The following is a 12,721-nucleotide window of genomic DNA, read 5'->3' on the forward strand; positions in this document are numbered from 1 at the left end:
GGCTGCAGGGGAGAGGACACACGCCACTTGGGACCTCCGCTCACGGCCTTCACCTCTCCTCCTCTGTCTCCGCCACCTTCGCCACACGCCTCCCTCCTCGCACCGAGCTAGACGCCGTGCCGACCGCCATCCAGCAGCCCAGCTAGAACCTGCCTGAGCCCCAGCCCAGCTAGACCCAAGCCAAGTCAGACACTATGGATATTGCCATCCAGCACCCTTGGTTCAGACGCGCTATGGGCTCCCTCTACCCCGCCCGCCTCTTCGACCAGTTTTTCGGAGAGGGAATGTTCGACTATGACCTCTTCCCCTACACCGCCTCCACCATCAGCCCCTACTACAGACAGTCGCTCTTCCGCAACTTCATGGATTCCTCCAACTCTGGCATCTCTGAGGTAATGCTCTTTTTGTAGCTCCACCTTCTCCATCCTACACACTAGGATAGGCCTTTGGCGGTCTCAGGGAGAGGGAAACATTGAGAAGATGCAGTGCATTTGGCTTGTAAATGTTAAATTCAGATTCAGTTGAAGGAAATGTATGTTTTGACCTTGTTTTTAAGGTTGCTCAAACTAGTCTCAGATTTGACTGTTGTGACTACAGTTGGAGGAGATGAAAGTTGAAAAACTGAGGGGTATACATTCGAGCAGGTCTGCAGTCATTTTGTACTAAAATATAACATAACAGAATAAAATGTACTTGTCCATCCAGGATGGAAACAATACGGGGAATCATCTGGTAGTGGGTTTTCATGCTAGCCTCTGCGAATAGTTAATCAAAGTGAACCAAACTGTCACTAAAAAGCAAAGCTATAATATCAAAAAGCAGTGACAGCAAATAGCAAACAGACAGCAATCATTTCATCTCTTTGACAGCAGCAGCAGGATTCAAACAGTGGAAACCTGCAGTTAATCACAAGTTAACTAACTTGTATATGAGCAGCTACAACACAAAGCTTTCTGTTTGTCCATTTGAATGTCGGCATTTTGTTGGCTGTGCAACAGATCCACACCCAATCTCCTGCCCACCATGACATTTGCCGTTTCGCCCTTTTGCCCTTTCTCTCAATCTTTCATATCCTCTCTCCATCTCCTTCTCTGTTTCCCAGGTGAGGTCCGACAGAGACAAGTTCAGCGTCCACCTGGACGTCAAGCACTTCTCCCCAGATGAGCTCAACGTGAAGATCACCGATGACTACATGGAAATCCAAGGCAAGCACGGAGAAAGACAGGTGAGCGCCACCCTTTAGTGCGTGTGTGTGTGTTTGTGTGTGTGTGTTAGAGACACAGAGAGAGAGGAAGAGATAGAGAGAGAGCGAGAGAGGGTATTGCTAGACAGCTGTCAGTTACAGACATGATTTGGCAGCAGCTGATGTAACAGAAGCAGCAGACAGTGTCAACACTGTTTGTTGTCAAGTCAGTGAACAGGCCCCAGGGCTAACCATCCCCCAGTCCAACTGGACATACACATGCAATGACAAGTTTATTTAAAAATCCCAAAATATTTCTTCTATTAAATAGAAATTTTTTACACAACATGTATTTTAACCTGTGGTCCTGTACATTTTCTTAACCTTCTCACAAAACATATATCTGGGAAATGCTTGTGGCAGTCTAGTCTTGAGCCAACAGGAGGCAATTTATTAGGTCATTTCATTTGCCAAGCCCTAAATGCAAAGGCTATTTTAATTATGCTGAAGTACTTTATTGGTAAGGTTTTTGGCTTCATATCAATGTAGGCCATTTGTTCCTGGTTTTAGTTTATTTTAACATGCCATGTTCCTCATGGGACGAAAAGTGAGAGATGCATTGATGAAAACAATAGGGATTTTTCTTGCGTCATCTGTGCGTCATTACCCGTAAGATTCCGAGAAGCCAGAGTTTATTTGTTCGGCCTACAAATAATCTAGGCGAATCTACGTATATGAAGTTCAATATGCCTCCCAAAACAAACAACGGCTGAAAACGAAACAATAGAAGTGTGAGGGATCTGTTGAAACGTATATGACCGAGACACCTCTAGCCGGACACAAAATCCCTGACCACCATCTCTCTCCTTGAAAATCTTCCGGTCTCTTCCCTCCTTCACAGGATGACCATGGTTACATCTCTCGTGAGTTCCACCGCCGCTACCGCCTCCCCTCCAATGTGGACCAATCAGCGATCACTTGCACGCTGACCGCCGATGGCCTCCTGTCCCTGAACGGCCCAAAGGTCAGCGGGGGCAACGAGTCTGGCCGCGGTGACCGCAACATCCCAGTCACCCGTGACGATAAGCCTAACGCTGCCCCATCCTCCTAAGTGGACGCCAGCCGGCGACCAGGTGGAACCATCGAGGGCACGGGGGGTGGCAAAGGGCACATGCAGGGGCTTCTCTTCCAAACAAAGCAGCCATGCGGCTGGGGCCTGGCGTGGGGATGCACACCCTCCCTACCCCCCCCCCCTCCAAGGCTCCACTCTACTCCCTTCCTCTCTCCACCTCCCTCTTCCCCTGACCCACGCCCCTAAAGGATATCAGTGTATTTGTAGCCTAATATATTCTCCTTCTTTAGATGATTCTAGAACATTATGATAATATTAATATTCTTGTTATAATTATGATGATTCACTTCCCATGAGGATGGATAAGAGAGAGGGGTGGTTGGGGGGGTGGGGCGGGTACCTTTTAAGGGTTGAACAGAGGATTACATGACCCTTTCTACCTCCTCTGTCAACACAAGAGCTGTCACCCTAAGAACACCATGGGTAGTTTTCCAAGTGCCAAGTGTTTCCCCACGTGGCCATTCTGCTCGCCCTACTCCCCATATTACAATGCTCTTCTGAGCATATTTGGACGAGAGAAAGAGAAGAGGGGCAAGATAGTTGGGGTACAGTTCAGACCATGGTCCTAGACTTACCCACCCACCTGGCTTTTTCCATTCCTGTGTCAACTTTTCCAAACCCTTCTCTTTTGTCACTGAATATTTCCTGTCCTATAGTGTTAGCCCTGTCCAACTGATATCTGACCATCACCCAAGAAGTCTACTAAAAGGTATACACAATAAAGTTGTACAATTAACAAAAAGGCAACCTCTGTCTCCGCAGCATCTCTCTGACTACGAGTCCTCTACTAACTTTGGCTAAATATGACATTTTATTCGAACAGAGACTGTTTGTTGCAGCACCACATTGTCTACAACACCTCTCAATGACGTATAAGAAAGAAAAGTTAGGTGTCGGAGGAAAGGAAAGAGTGAGAAAGAAGACACCAAGACTTGGGGTGGGGGGGGGGGAGAGAGACAGTGAGGAGGACGCTAAGGAGGGCTGGAGAGATAGAGGGATCAACTCTCCAGGGTTCAGCAGTGCATTGAATGACGCACACACGCAGAGCGCTGGAATGCTTAACATGGTTCGGGTTACACAGCAGATCGTATCAGTTTTATTGTGGTATGCGATACACGCTACTTAATACCTAGACTGACAGCTCAATTAACTAATTGACTGCAACAACTATTACATGCCTGTGGGTGGTATGTGAAATACAGTAACAAACATACACAAAAAAACATTCAAGTTGTTTAGTTAATTTATTTAAATAAATAGATTTAACTCTAACACATGCATATCCAGACAGTACATGCATACAATACAAAGTATTACACTTATTTACTAGTAATACAGTTGATTGAACAGCATACTGCAAACATAGAAAATAACCTACAAAACTGTATCCAAAAAGCAGTTCTGAAAGTAATACTTTGTTTGCGAACTCTGCTACTATGATTGCACGCTGGTACAAAAGGCACAAGGGTATGGTTCAAACAACCTGACAGAACACGTCAACCAGTAGGACTATCGGGTCAGAGAAGCCATCTCCTGGTTGTTAATCCCCGGGAAGAACCCCCATGGTTTCTGAGTGGCCCAGTGCTATGGGCCGTGCGCAGGCTCCAGTCTGCCTAAGGCGGTGGGGAAAAGAGGCTGGGGCTGCAGGAGACTCTGGGTGTAGGTGTAGGGATGCAGGCTGGCCCGAGGCCTCCTCTCGGCCTGGGCTAGCGGATGCTGGGTCTGGTGCTGGGTGAGACCCTCAGCCCGCGGGTCCTGGTGGATGTGGAGACTCGTCTTCAAGAGCTGAGCGGTGGACGCCACCATGGCCAGAGAGTAGGAGGAAGAGGATAAATCCAAGGGTTGCTCTGAGCATTGGTGGAAGCGGGACTGGGGGAGCAGAGTGGGGGAGGGATGTTGGGGGAAGTCTGCCAAAGGCACGGGGGTCTGTAGAACGTAGGACGGCGGGCGTGGGTGGGGAAAGTCGAAAGAACAAGGCGGAGGAGGGTGAGGCGGAGGGGCGAGGGGAGAGACGGCGTGAGGGTGAGGGAGGAACAGAACGGGGGGCTGAGGGGAGGCGCTGGGGAGAAAGTGATGCAGCGGGATCTGGACGACTCTGCTGTCAGAACGGGAGAGAAGAAGAGTCAGAAGGAACCGGCCCCTGGGTCAGACTCGGTCTAGGACAGCTGACATGGAGACGCTTCTGGCCTCACCTGTGCTGGAGCAGGGCTTCCTCCCTGAGAGGGGCGGAGGGCGCACAGTGGGGCAGCCCTTGGTTCACCCAGGGACTGGTCGGGGGCATCCACACCTGACGCCCGGGACTCTTGAACCTGTTCAATCCCAGGAGACCCTTCGCTCGGGCCTCCGCCCTCAGCTGCTGGCGGAAAGCCCTCAGACCTAGGGGGGAGCGGGAGAGGTCAGGGGTCCAACTGTGAAAGAGCGGTTGAATCCAGCCCTCACAAATCTTGTCATCCGTCTGCCGGAGACGGCCGGACAGTGTGCCGGTTTGCAGCGGTGGAGAGAGACGCAGGGAGCAGCCTTGTACCTTGAGTGAGGGAGGTTTCAGAGGCCCTGCGGCCCTCCTGGAACCTCGGCAGAGGGAGGCTGTCCCGGGCCTGGGCCCACACCTGGGCCTGAGGAGGGGGCAGTGGGCCGGATGACTCTGTGGGTCTGAGGGCTCCGGGGACCAAGGATACGGCAGGAGCTTTGATGGAGGTTGTCGGCGGGGAGCAGCCATTGTAGGAGGAAGAGGAGGACGAGGAGGAGGAGGAGAAGAAGGAGGACGTCTCACAGCTTTCCAAAGAACCCTCGCCGGATGAGTCCACCAGAACATCTGGAACTGACACGTTCATTGTGGTTCGGTTTAAAGACATGCTTGAACACACAGGTGTGTTGTGATAAGGGCCAACGTGTGCATAGTACTTCTTGAGTGATTTAAGGAATGCGTGTTTTTACCCGTGCGTGCGTGTGTGTGTGTGTCTTCTCTCTACTCACAGTGGGGGGGAATGCGCTTGTTGCTAGCGGGGACTTCCGCCAGGGTGTGTCTACGGGAGGAGTTTAGAGACACGTGGAGGACTTTCTGATGGCCTCCTCCTTCCTCCTCCTCGTCCTCCTCCAGCTCCTCCCCCGGGTCTCCGTGCTGGGCCTCGTCCATGCTGGTCTGCAGCAGGCTACCGTGGGCGGGGCTTGGGATGAAGCCCGCCTCCTCCACGGCCAAGGACGGCCTCCGGCCGCGCAGTTCCTCCATCTTCTCCAGCAGGAGGCAGTAAATCGCAGAGAAGTGGTTGTAGCTGCTGCTCTGAAGAGACTTATAGGATAAGGAGTGGAGAGAATGATTAGATTATAGTACCTGACTTTGAAGAGTCCTTACCAGATGGCTCAAACACTTCACACAGATTCATTTCTTGCCATTAACGGATAGCAAAGTAGACTTTCCAAAACAACAAATAACCAACTATTGACTTTGTAAAGGGACACATTTACTGCTTATCTTCGTACGTCATCCAAACCTCCCGCCTCTCACCTCCACGGTTCTCTGCTTGTCGATGCCCATGGTCTGCATGACTCCCAGGACAGACTCGCTGTACTCCCCTACAAAGGGCTCCCTCTCTGGGGCCAGGGGCCAGTGGAGGGCCAAGGGGGCCGCGGTGGGGTCTGCCTGCAGCCAGCGGTGCTGCTTGATCTGGGCCACGGTGATGCGCTTGGACGGGTCCAAACACAACATCCTCCTCACCAGGCTCTCACAGTCTAAGGGAGGGGAAAGGACTATAGAATCAACGAGTCATCCACCATCACAATGGTGGGGTTAATGATTAATTGATTCCTAATTAATAGTGGTTATAAACATGGGTTATTGTAACATGATCATACGGATGGTATTATATGGTATTTTATGCAAGCAGCATCATTTATTCATCAGCATGGACGGTGATCTCATGTTCCACCTACCCTGGGACATAAAGAAGGGGATTCGGAAGCGCCCCTCGGTGACCTTCTGTCTGAGCATGTGCAGGCTCGGGGCGTCAAAAGGCAGGGCGCCACACACCAGCACGTACAGCACCACCCCCAGACTCTGATGAGCAAGGAGAAGAGCACAGGTGAGCGCCCGCACACATCCAGCGACCTTCGACCCCCGTTCCTCTGGGTAGAGGCCCGTCAAGCTGCGGCTATGCCTCTGGAGTGAGAGCTCTTCCCGAGGGCGTCAGCGAAAGCATGGGGCGGCAGCGAGTGGCGTCGGGTGTGGCTCCTCACCCAGATGTCCAGAGAAGGCCCCTCGTACTCCCTCCCTTCGAAGACCTCCGGAGCCGCGTACGGGGGACTTCCACACCACGTGCTCAGGGGTTCCCCCTCGCTGAAGAAGTTCCCGAAACCAAAGTCTACATGCAGGGACAGAGAGAACATTAGAGATTTGTACATTTGTCATATGGGGGAAACGGTGTGAAACGGTGCATGATCAATTATAACATCGTTCTTTTAGATGTTCCTCCAAACTCTTCTTTTCTGATTAGTGGATAGTCCAACATTGTCTCTGACTACCTGCTAGTTTGATATCCAGGTTGGAGTCCAGTAGGAGATTCTCTGCCTTGAGGTCACGGTGAACAATGTGGTTCTTATGGCAGTAATCCACTGCTGTGAGGATCTGCCAGAACTTCCTCCGAGCCTCGCCTTCACTTAACCGCCCAGACGAAGCCAGATAATCTACATGTGGTATGTGGATATTGAGAAACATGTGGAATGTTATACATGAGGAAACTTGTGGTCATATAAACATTTGGTCATAAGAATGACACAACTCTCCCCTTACCAAACATCTCTCCATTTTTGGCATACTCCATCACCATGTACAACATGTCTTTAGATTCCATTACCTTGAAATTAAAGAAATATTTTAACAAGACAGGGATTTCAGGGATCATTTGCTTAACCCTAGTGTAACCTTCGGTTCATTGTGACCCTTCAGTCATTGTGACCCACCGTCGTGTTGCGACAACTTTACCCAATACAAAAATAAAGTGAAGCATTTTCTTTTAACCGTCGCGTTGTCTCAGACCCCCCACAGCGCGAAGGTTAAAATAAAATGCTTCACTTTGTTTTTGTATTGGGTAAAGTTGTCGCAACACGACGATAGCGATGGGTCATTGTAAACCTTGACCCGAAGGCAGCACAAGGGTTAAGGCCATATTTGGAGCGGAATAGTTAAAAAGATTCATCAGGCATCGTCATTTTCCACCCTAAAACCCCCTCGAGACTCAGTAACTCAGAGGGGGAGGGATAGTGTCTGGGAATGAAGTCGCAACGCAACAAAAAAAAAAACTGCATAACCTTCTTAAACAAATAGAAAGAGGAACTGAGAGGAGGAGAGAGGGAGATGACCTACCTGGTAAAGTTTGATGATATGAGGGTGGTTCATCAGTTTCATGAGTTGAACCTCTCTGTATATCTTCTCCAGGTCTGAAGGGTCTAGTGTGGTTTTATCAATAATTTTTATGGCCACCTTAAGTCGCAGACAACAAAACGACATCAAACAATGCCTTTTATTAAGTAGGTTATGATGATTTAATCCATCAGGCTACTGTCTACTGGAAACAGCAATGTCGTAAATAAAAGTTACGCACCTGAGTTTTTGTGACTTTGTGACATGCCAGTTTGACAATTGCAAAATTTCCTTTGCCTAAGGTCCTGATGATTTCATAGAAACCGACCTGCAGCGCCTTGCCGGGGGGTGAGCTTGGAGGTGACTCCGCCGATAAAATCACCATGGTGAAAGGCTTCGAAGAAATCAACTAATATTAATAGAAATGTTTCAAATAAAAAAAATATTTGTCATCAAATATATTTATCCTAAGCAGACCACTCATCCAACTGCATCTTGAGAGAAGAAAATGAATGGGCTACCTTCACAACAAATCTTCCAGTTTCCAGAACATATGCGCGCACCTGTTATATTCCTCCTGTGTCCATCCTTACAGTGCCTATTTTGCAAACATGGGATCAGAATGAATATCCGTCCTCTGGAAACAAAGCTCGTTCAAAAGGCTCCTTGGAGCCCTGCCAATATGAAACCCACTCCGTTAACGTCACTCTGGCGTCAGAGACAGAGCTCCGGGCGGAGCGCAAGGTCAGCTCAGCTCAGCTGTGGCACAACCGCTTGATGGAGTCTGAGTTGCCAAGAAACTGATCAACGACTGGTGGCTGAGTCGCGGGATATGTAGCTCAAGGCTGGTAACAGTTGTTCAAAGTCCCACGTGGATTTCAGTCCGATCTGTTGCACCACAACATGTTGAGATGTCGACAATGTCTGGATCAGTCCAGTCTAAGTTGTAGCCAGTACATCATATTTCAGAAACAAACTGTTTCTGACTTTACTGTAAAGTCAAGACCCAACTTTGTTTCTGTTTGACACTTTATTAGCCATTTCAAAAGACAGTGCAAACACCTGGTCACATGGACCGGAATATTCTCCTGTGTTTATATGATATTTATATCAGTGTGTGGCTTAAACCCACGAGACTGTATGCTAGACTGTCAGCAGTGCAGACTGGTAAAGCACGTGCAGTGAAAGCTTACCCCAAGTTTCATCTCTTCACTCTCCTAGACTTATCCACTTACCACTTATGACTCACTTAAAGACTCGCCCATTTGTTCCTCTCACCTGGGTGTGAGTGATGAGATTAAGGTGTCTAAGAAGATATCTTGATATAAATAGGAGGGAGACTGTTTACCTTGAACGGTATGTCACCGATTCACATTTACACTTCGAATCGAAACTCTGCTTTAATGGTAGTGAAAACATTTGAACCCAAATGTAACATGAACATAACTTCATTCCTTAGCAACTGAGTGAGAGAACACCAGAAGCCGCTTGTAAACTAATAATGTCCCTATGGAACTTCGGACCTGTGGCCACAGTCACAGTGCTAACATAAACATACCACACGTACAGTCCAAACCGGAAGCAAATGACCTTGTGTCACAAGACCCTCCCATAAAACAAACACAAACAACATGGAACAGTTCCTTTGTGGCAGTTCAACAGTAAGAACAGAGCCATTTCCCTAATGACTTGTCAAGCATTCAAGAACAACAGTCCTCAGACAAGCCTCAAGGCCCTGACAGAGGTAATGTCTTCCCCAGGCAAGGAGGGGAAAGGGCAGGCTCGGCTTTCACATGAGCGGTCCACCATGGGAAAAGCTCATTAACGTTTGCTCATGGATCGCATAGAATGGCTGACCGCCTTTATGGGAGTGGGACGTGCGCGGCTTTGTTTATGCCTCGGTCGGACTCGGAGGTGCTGAGCTCCGGGGGGGAGCCGTCCCAGAGGGAGCCCAGATCGTCCAGGGTCTCCTGCGCTGTTAGCCTGAGGGCGGGGTGGCGGCTGGAGGCCAGCTGGCGGATGCGGGCTAGAGGGAGAGGGTCCAGTACCCCTGGGCGCATCAGGGCCACAACCTCCGCCTCCAACAGCAGAGACTGGAGCAGGCGCAGGGAGTGGAGACAGACTTCTTGGTCACCATCTCAGAGAGAAAAACACCAAAAGGGAGGGAGAGAAATAGAGAGAGGGCGAGAGATGGAGGGAAGGGGGAAAGAATTGGAGAAAGAGAAAGAAAGCGTTCTTAACCCCCTGACCACACGCTGAGTACTGATTGCTAACATCAGAGGGCATAGGTCGGATACTCTGAGTGGAAGATGGCTTGGCATCAAACACATAAACACACGTTCCACAGTATCCATGTGTCCAGAGACATGAATGCACGCACTCTCATCACCAACTTACGGAAGTCGCCATGTACGCACAAACCAAATAAAAAAGAAACAAAGCTATTTTATCATCGTAAATGTCAACGGTAAGCCCATCTGTTCCTGCTCTGGTCCAGCCCCTTACCTTCCAGAAGGGTCCAGATGAGAGGGAGAAGTCCTGGGCTCTCGCTGATGTACTTCAGTCCCTTCACACTGATGCTGACGTTGTATAAAGCCATTAGCATCAACCTGTATCGCAATACCAGAACAATTGACACAGTTTCAATCCTAGAGAAGAAACACTGTCCACTGGTGTCCATTTACAAGGAACTACAATAACCACAAGCCACCTGCACAATGACGACACAAACAACTGTAGTCAGGAAACTACAGTAACCATCTGTATCCACCCATAGTACCATTACAGTGACTAGTCAAATGGTTGGGTATTAATGACTCATAAATGCTTTATGTAACTCTCACACTTTTAGCTTGGGGAACACCCCAGTCTTCATAAGCTCCAGTAGCTGCATCAGAGTGTCTAACAGGATGTGGGCTGAGCTAGACATGAAGTCCCGCCCACACGTTACAGCGGCCACATCTTGAATGAGGTGGATGGAAATTAAACAGGTTATGAAAGGAGCAACATTTCATAGACAGTAATAGTTACAATTAGTTGATACCATCCTTCTCTGCAATTGTGGCACAGTCTAGAAACTCACTGGTGATGACTCCAGCCAAGGCCATGACAAACTGGTGCTCATGGGAGTTAAAGTCCTGCTTTTCATTCACAGCCTCCCCATCCATAGACTTGACAAAGCTCTCCAGAGTCTGACCTGCTAGGGTCAGGAAGGACTCCAGCTTACCCTGTGACCCACAGACACACACACAGTTCATATGTTTCCCATTCAGTGAAGAGGAGTCCGGGGTGGCTACGGGTGTAAGCAACAGTGAAAATCAAGACAACGACAGGGAGCACAGGCTGATGAATCGTTGAGAGAACGGGAGGGACTGTGGCTCACATCGGCTAGGATGTCTTTGACAGCGTCCTCCTTGCTGGAGGCACTCCACAGCAGGGTGCAGGCGGAGGCCCCGAGCCCTGTGCAGAACTCAGCCTGTTGCTGGAGCTGCTCCCGGCCTTCCCACAGCTGCTCCCTCAGAACCAGCTTCTCCTGGTGACACACGCACGCACACACACAAATATGCACGCAAGCCCTAACAAGACCAAAAAAACCTCCCGACTTTGACACAAGATCTCCTCTCAACACCTTAGTGCATGCCCACCGTGGAGAGGTTTTGTCACTCACCTCCCTCTCTTTCTGGCACTCACTCTGAGCTGCATCCAGTCTTGAACGGAGATGCAAGCACTCTTGCTTCAGCTGTTCTTGATCCTGGGCAAGTTGATTTGTCACTACAGCACACAAACAGAAGGTCTCACTTGATCTCATTATTATTTTCTTGGCTGTATAAGATAACGTATCATTTATGCATTTTCTAAGGACAAGGATGTTATTTATTGCCAAATTAGAGCAGGCTTTATAGTTATAGCAAGTTAGATTGGCTTACTTGTTTGTGCAGTACGGGATCTATGCATAATTTCTACCAGATCCCCATTAACTTTGGGCAGGAACTCACGGAGCTGCATGACTTCCGTGGTCAACATCTCCAACTCTCTTTTCCTTACTATAACAAAACTATCACGACTGTCATCCTGTAACAAAGGGGTGTGATACAAGTTTTGTGCTGAGCTGAAAGCATGAATAATGAACCTTGCATGCCGCCTGGTGGACAAACTCAGAGAGAGGGCGTAATCCTCTCAGTCTCGTACCGTTAGCTGGCTACTGACTAGGCCTACAGCCTACATTAAGTGCGAGTTTTCCGCCAGCTAGCGACACACAAGTTTCTTCTGAGTGAAAATATAACTTCTACTCACACAGACTCATATTGTAAGGTTCCCTCAATCTGTATTTATTTTGAAAACGTGACAGATATTTTTATTTAGCTTAGCTATCAATTACAGGACTACTGTACCTTGTTAACTGGGGGCCTCCAAAACTTACAGTACCAAGAAACATTTAGACAAATTGTTAGTGACAAATAATTGATAACTGAATTATTAGGATACCTTTGCCAGTTTGCTCGTTGAGTCCACCGTTTGAATCATCGTGTATTTAGCCCCACACTGAATGTTGTTGTCTAAGGTAGGCTACAGAACTTTCTCCTGTCGACGCAATATCTTGGGTGTTAGTCCAGCAAGAGATGGTCTTAATGCTATAGATACTGCCATGAGAGACATTTACATTTTGTCGTGTATTTTTGGAGCATTAAGTTGACTTACTGGGTATTGTCAAATCTGAATGCACTGCGGGCTGTAGGGAGGGACAAAGAAAATACGTGTTAACCTCAGAACACCTTGTGCGACCGTGAACACACTTGAAATTAAATACGATTTGAGCCAGGAGGTGTGTGGTAGTGTGTTCAACATGCGCATATTTCATAAAATGTTACTGTCATCTGCTTGTGTGCTTTTAGCCATACTTTAAAATAAGAAGTTAAGAAATCAGAAACAAATTGGTACCATATGCCTGACTGTAGATTTAATGTCATTAAAAAAACTCTTAACTGGGCCTGATTGAACTTGCATTTGTAGGCTACATCAAGCGACATGCGATCCAATCCGTGATTCCACAACG

At 48.4% G+C, this 12,721-nt stretch overlaps 3 protein-coding genes across 3 annotated transcripts; 1 reads left to right on the forward strand and 2 right to left on the reverse strand.

The window, feature by feature from the left end:
• Positions 1 to 194: 194 nt before the first annotated feature.
• On the forward strand, positions 195 to 2,294 carry cryaa (crystallin, alpha A). The gene is made up of 3 exons (XM_067261053.1): positions 195 to 392; positions 1,103 to 1,225; positions 2,085 to 2,294. The coding sequence occupies exons 1-3, from the start codon at positions 195 to 197 to the stop codon at positions 2,292 to 2,294; spliced, it is 531 nt and encodes a 176-aa protein (XP_067117154.1).
• A 1,323-nt stretch (positions 2,295 to 3,617) lies between these two features.
• On the reverse strand, positions 3,618 to 8,232 carry LOC136966549 (serine/threonine-protein kinase SIK2-like). The gene is made up of 12 exons (XM_067261052.1): positions 8,190 to 8,232; positions 7,910 to 8,062; positions 7,672 to 7,788; positions 7,099 to 7,162; positions 6,831 to 6,992; positions 6,546 to 6,670; positions 6,243 to 6,366; positions 5,818 to 6,041; positions 5,289 to 5,601; positions 4,840 to 5,133; positions 4,508 to 4,691; positions 3,618 to 4,410 (listed from the first exon to the last, which is right to left on the reverse strand). The coding sequence occupies exons 2-12, from the start codon at positions 8,051 to 8,053 to the stop codon at positions 3,900 to 3,902; spliced, it is 2,262 nt and encodes a 753-aa protein (XP_067117153.1). The 5' UTR covers positions 8,054 to 8,062; positions 8,190 to 8,232; the 3' UTR covers positions 3,618 to 3,899.
• A 656-nt stretch (positions 8,233 to 8,888) lies between these two features.
• On the reverse strand, positions 8,889 to 12,192 carry hsf2bp (heat shock transcription factor 2 binding protein). Its single transcript, XM_067260784.1, has 8 exons — positions 12,154 to 12,192; positions 11,595 to 11,739; positions 11,336 to 11,439; positions 11,051 to 11,200; positions 10,751 to 10,895; positions 10,512 to 10,629; positions 10,174 to 10,277; positions 8,889 to 9,805 (listed from the first exon to the last, which is right to left on the reverse strand). The coding sequence occupies exons 1-8, from the start codon at positions 12,190 to 12,192 to the stop codon at positions 9,531 to 9,533; spliced, it is 1,080 nt and encodes a 359-aa protein (XP_067116885.1). The 3' UTR covers positions 8,889 to 9,530.
• Between the last annotated feature and the right edge of the window lie 529 nt (positions 12,193 to 12,721).

The sequence above is a fragment of the Osmerus mordax genome, chromosome 22, assembly GCF_038355195.1.
Source record: "Osmerus mordax isolate fOsmMor3 chromosome 22, fOsmMor3.pri, whole genome shotgun sequence".
Taxonomy (NCBI): Eukaryota; Metazoa; Chordata; class Actinopteri; order Osmeriformes; family Osmeridae; genus Osmerus; species Osmerus mordax.

Coding starts and splice junctions, on each gene's coding strand:
- hsf2bp (XM_067260784.1), bottom strand. CDS start 12,192: ATGATTCAAACGGTGGACTCAACGAGCAAACTGGCAAAG. Junction 11,440..11,594: donor ATCCCGTACTGCACAAACAA/GTAAGCCAATCT, acceptor TGTGTGCTGTAG/TGACAAATCAACTTGCCCAG. Junction 10,278..10,511: donor GTGTTCCCCAAGCTAAAAGT/GTGAGAGTTACA, acceptor ATTGCGATACAG/GTTGATGCTAATGGCTTTAT.
- LOC136966549 (XM_067261052.1), bottom strand. CDS start 8,053: ATGGTGATTTTATCGGCGGAGTCACCTCCAAGCTCACCCCCCGGCAAG. Junction 7,789..7,909: donor ACAAAGTCACAAAAACTCAG/GTGCGTAACTTT, acceptor CTGCGACTTAAG/GTGGCCATAAAAATTATTGA. Junction 5,134..5,288: donor CAAGCGCATTCCCCCCCACT/GTGAGTAGAGAG, acceptor TGAACGTGTCAG/TTCCAGATGTTCTGGTGGAC.
- cryaa (XM_067261053.1), top strand. CDS start 195: ATGGATATTGCCATCCAGCACCCTTGGTTCAGACGCGCTATGGGCTCC. Junction 393..1,102: donor CCAACTCTGGCATCTCTGAG/GTAATGCTCTTT, acceptor TCTGTTTCCCAG/GTGAGGTCCGACAGAGACAA. Junction 1,226..2,084: donor GCAAGCACGGAGAAAGACAG/GTGAGCGCCACC, acceptor CCTCCTTCACAG/GATGACCATGGTTACATCTC.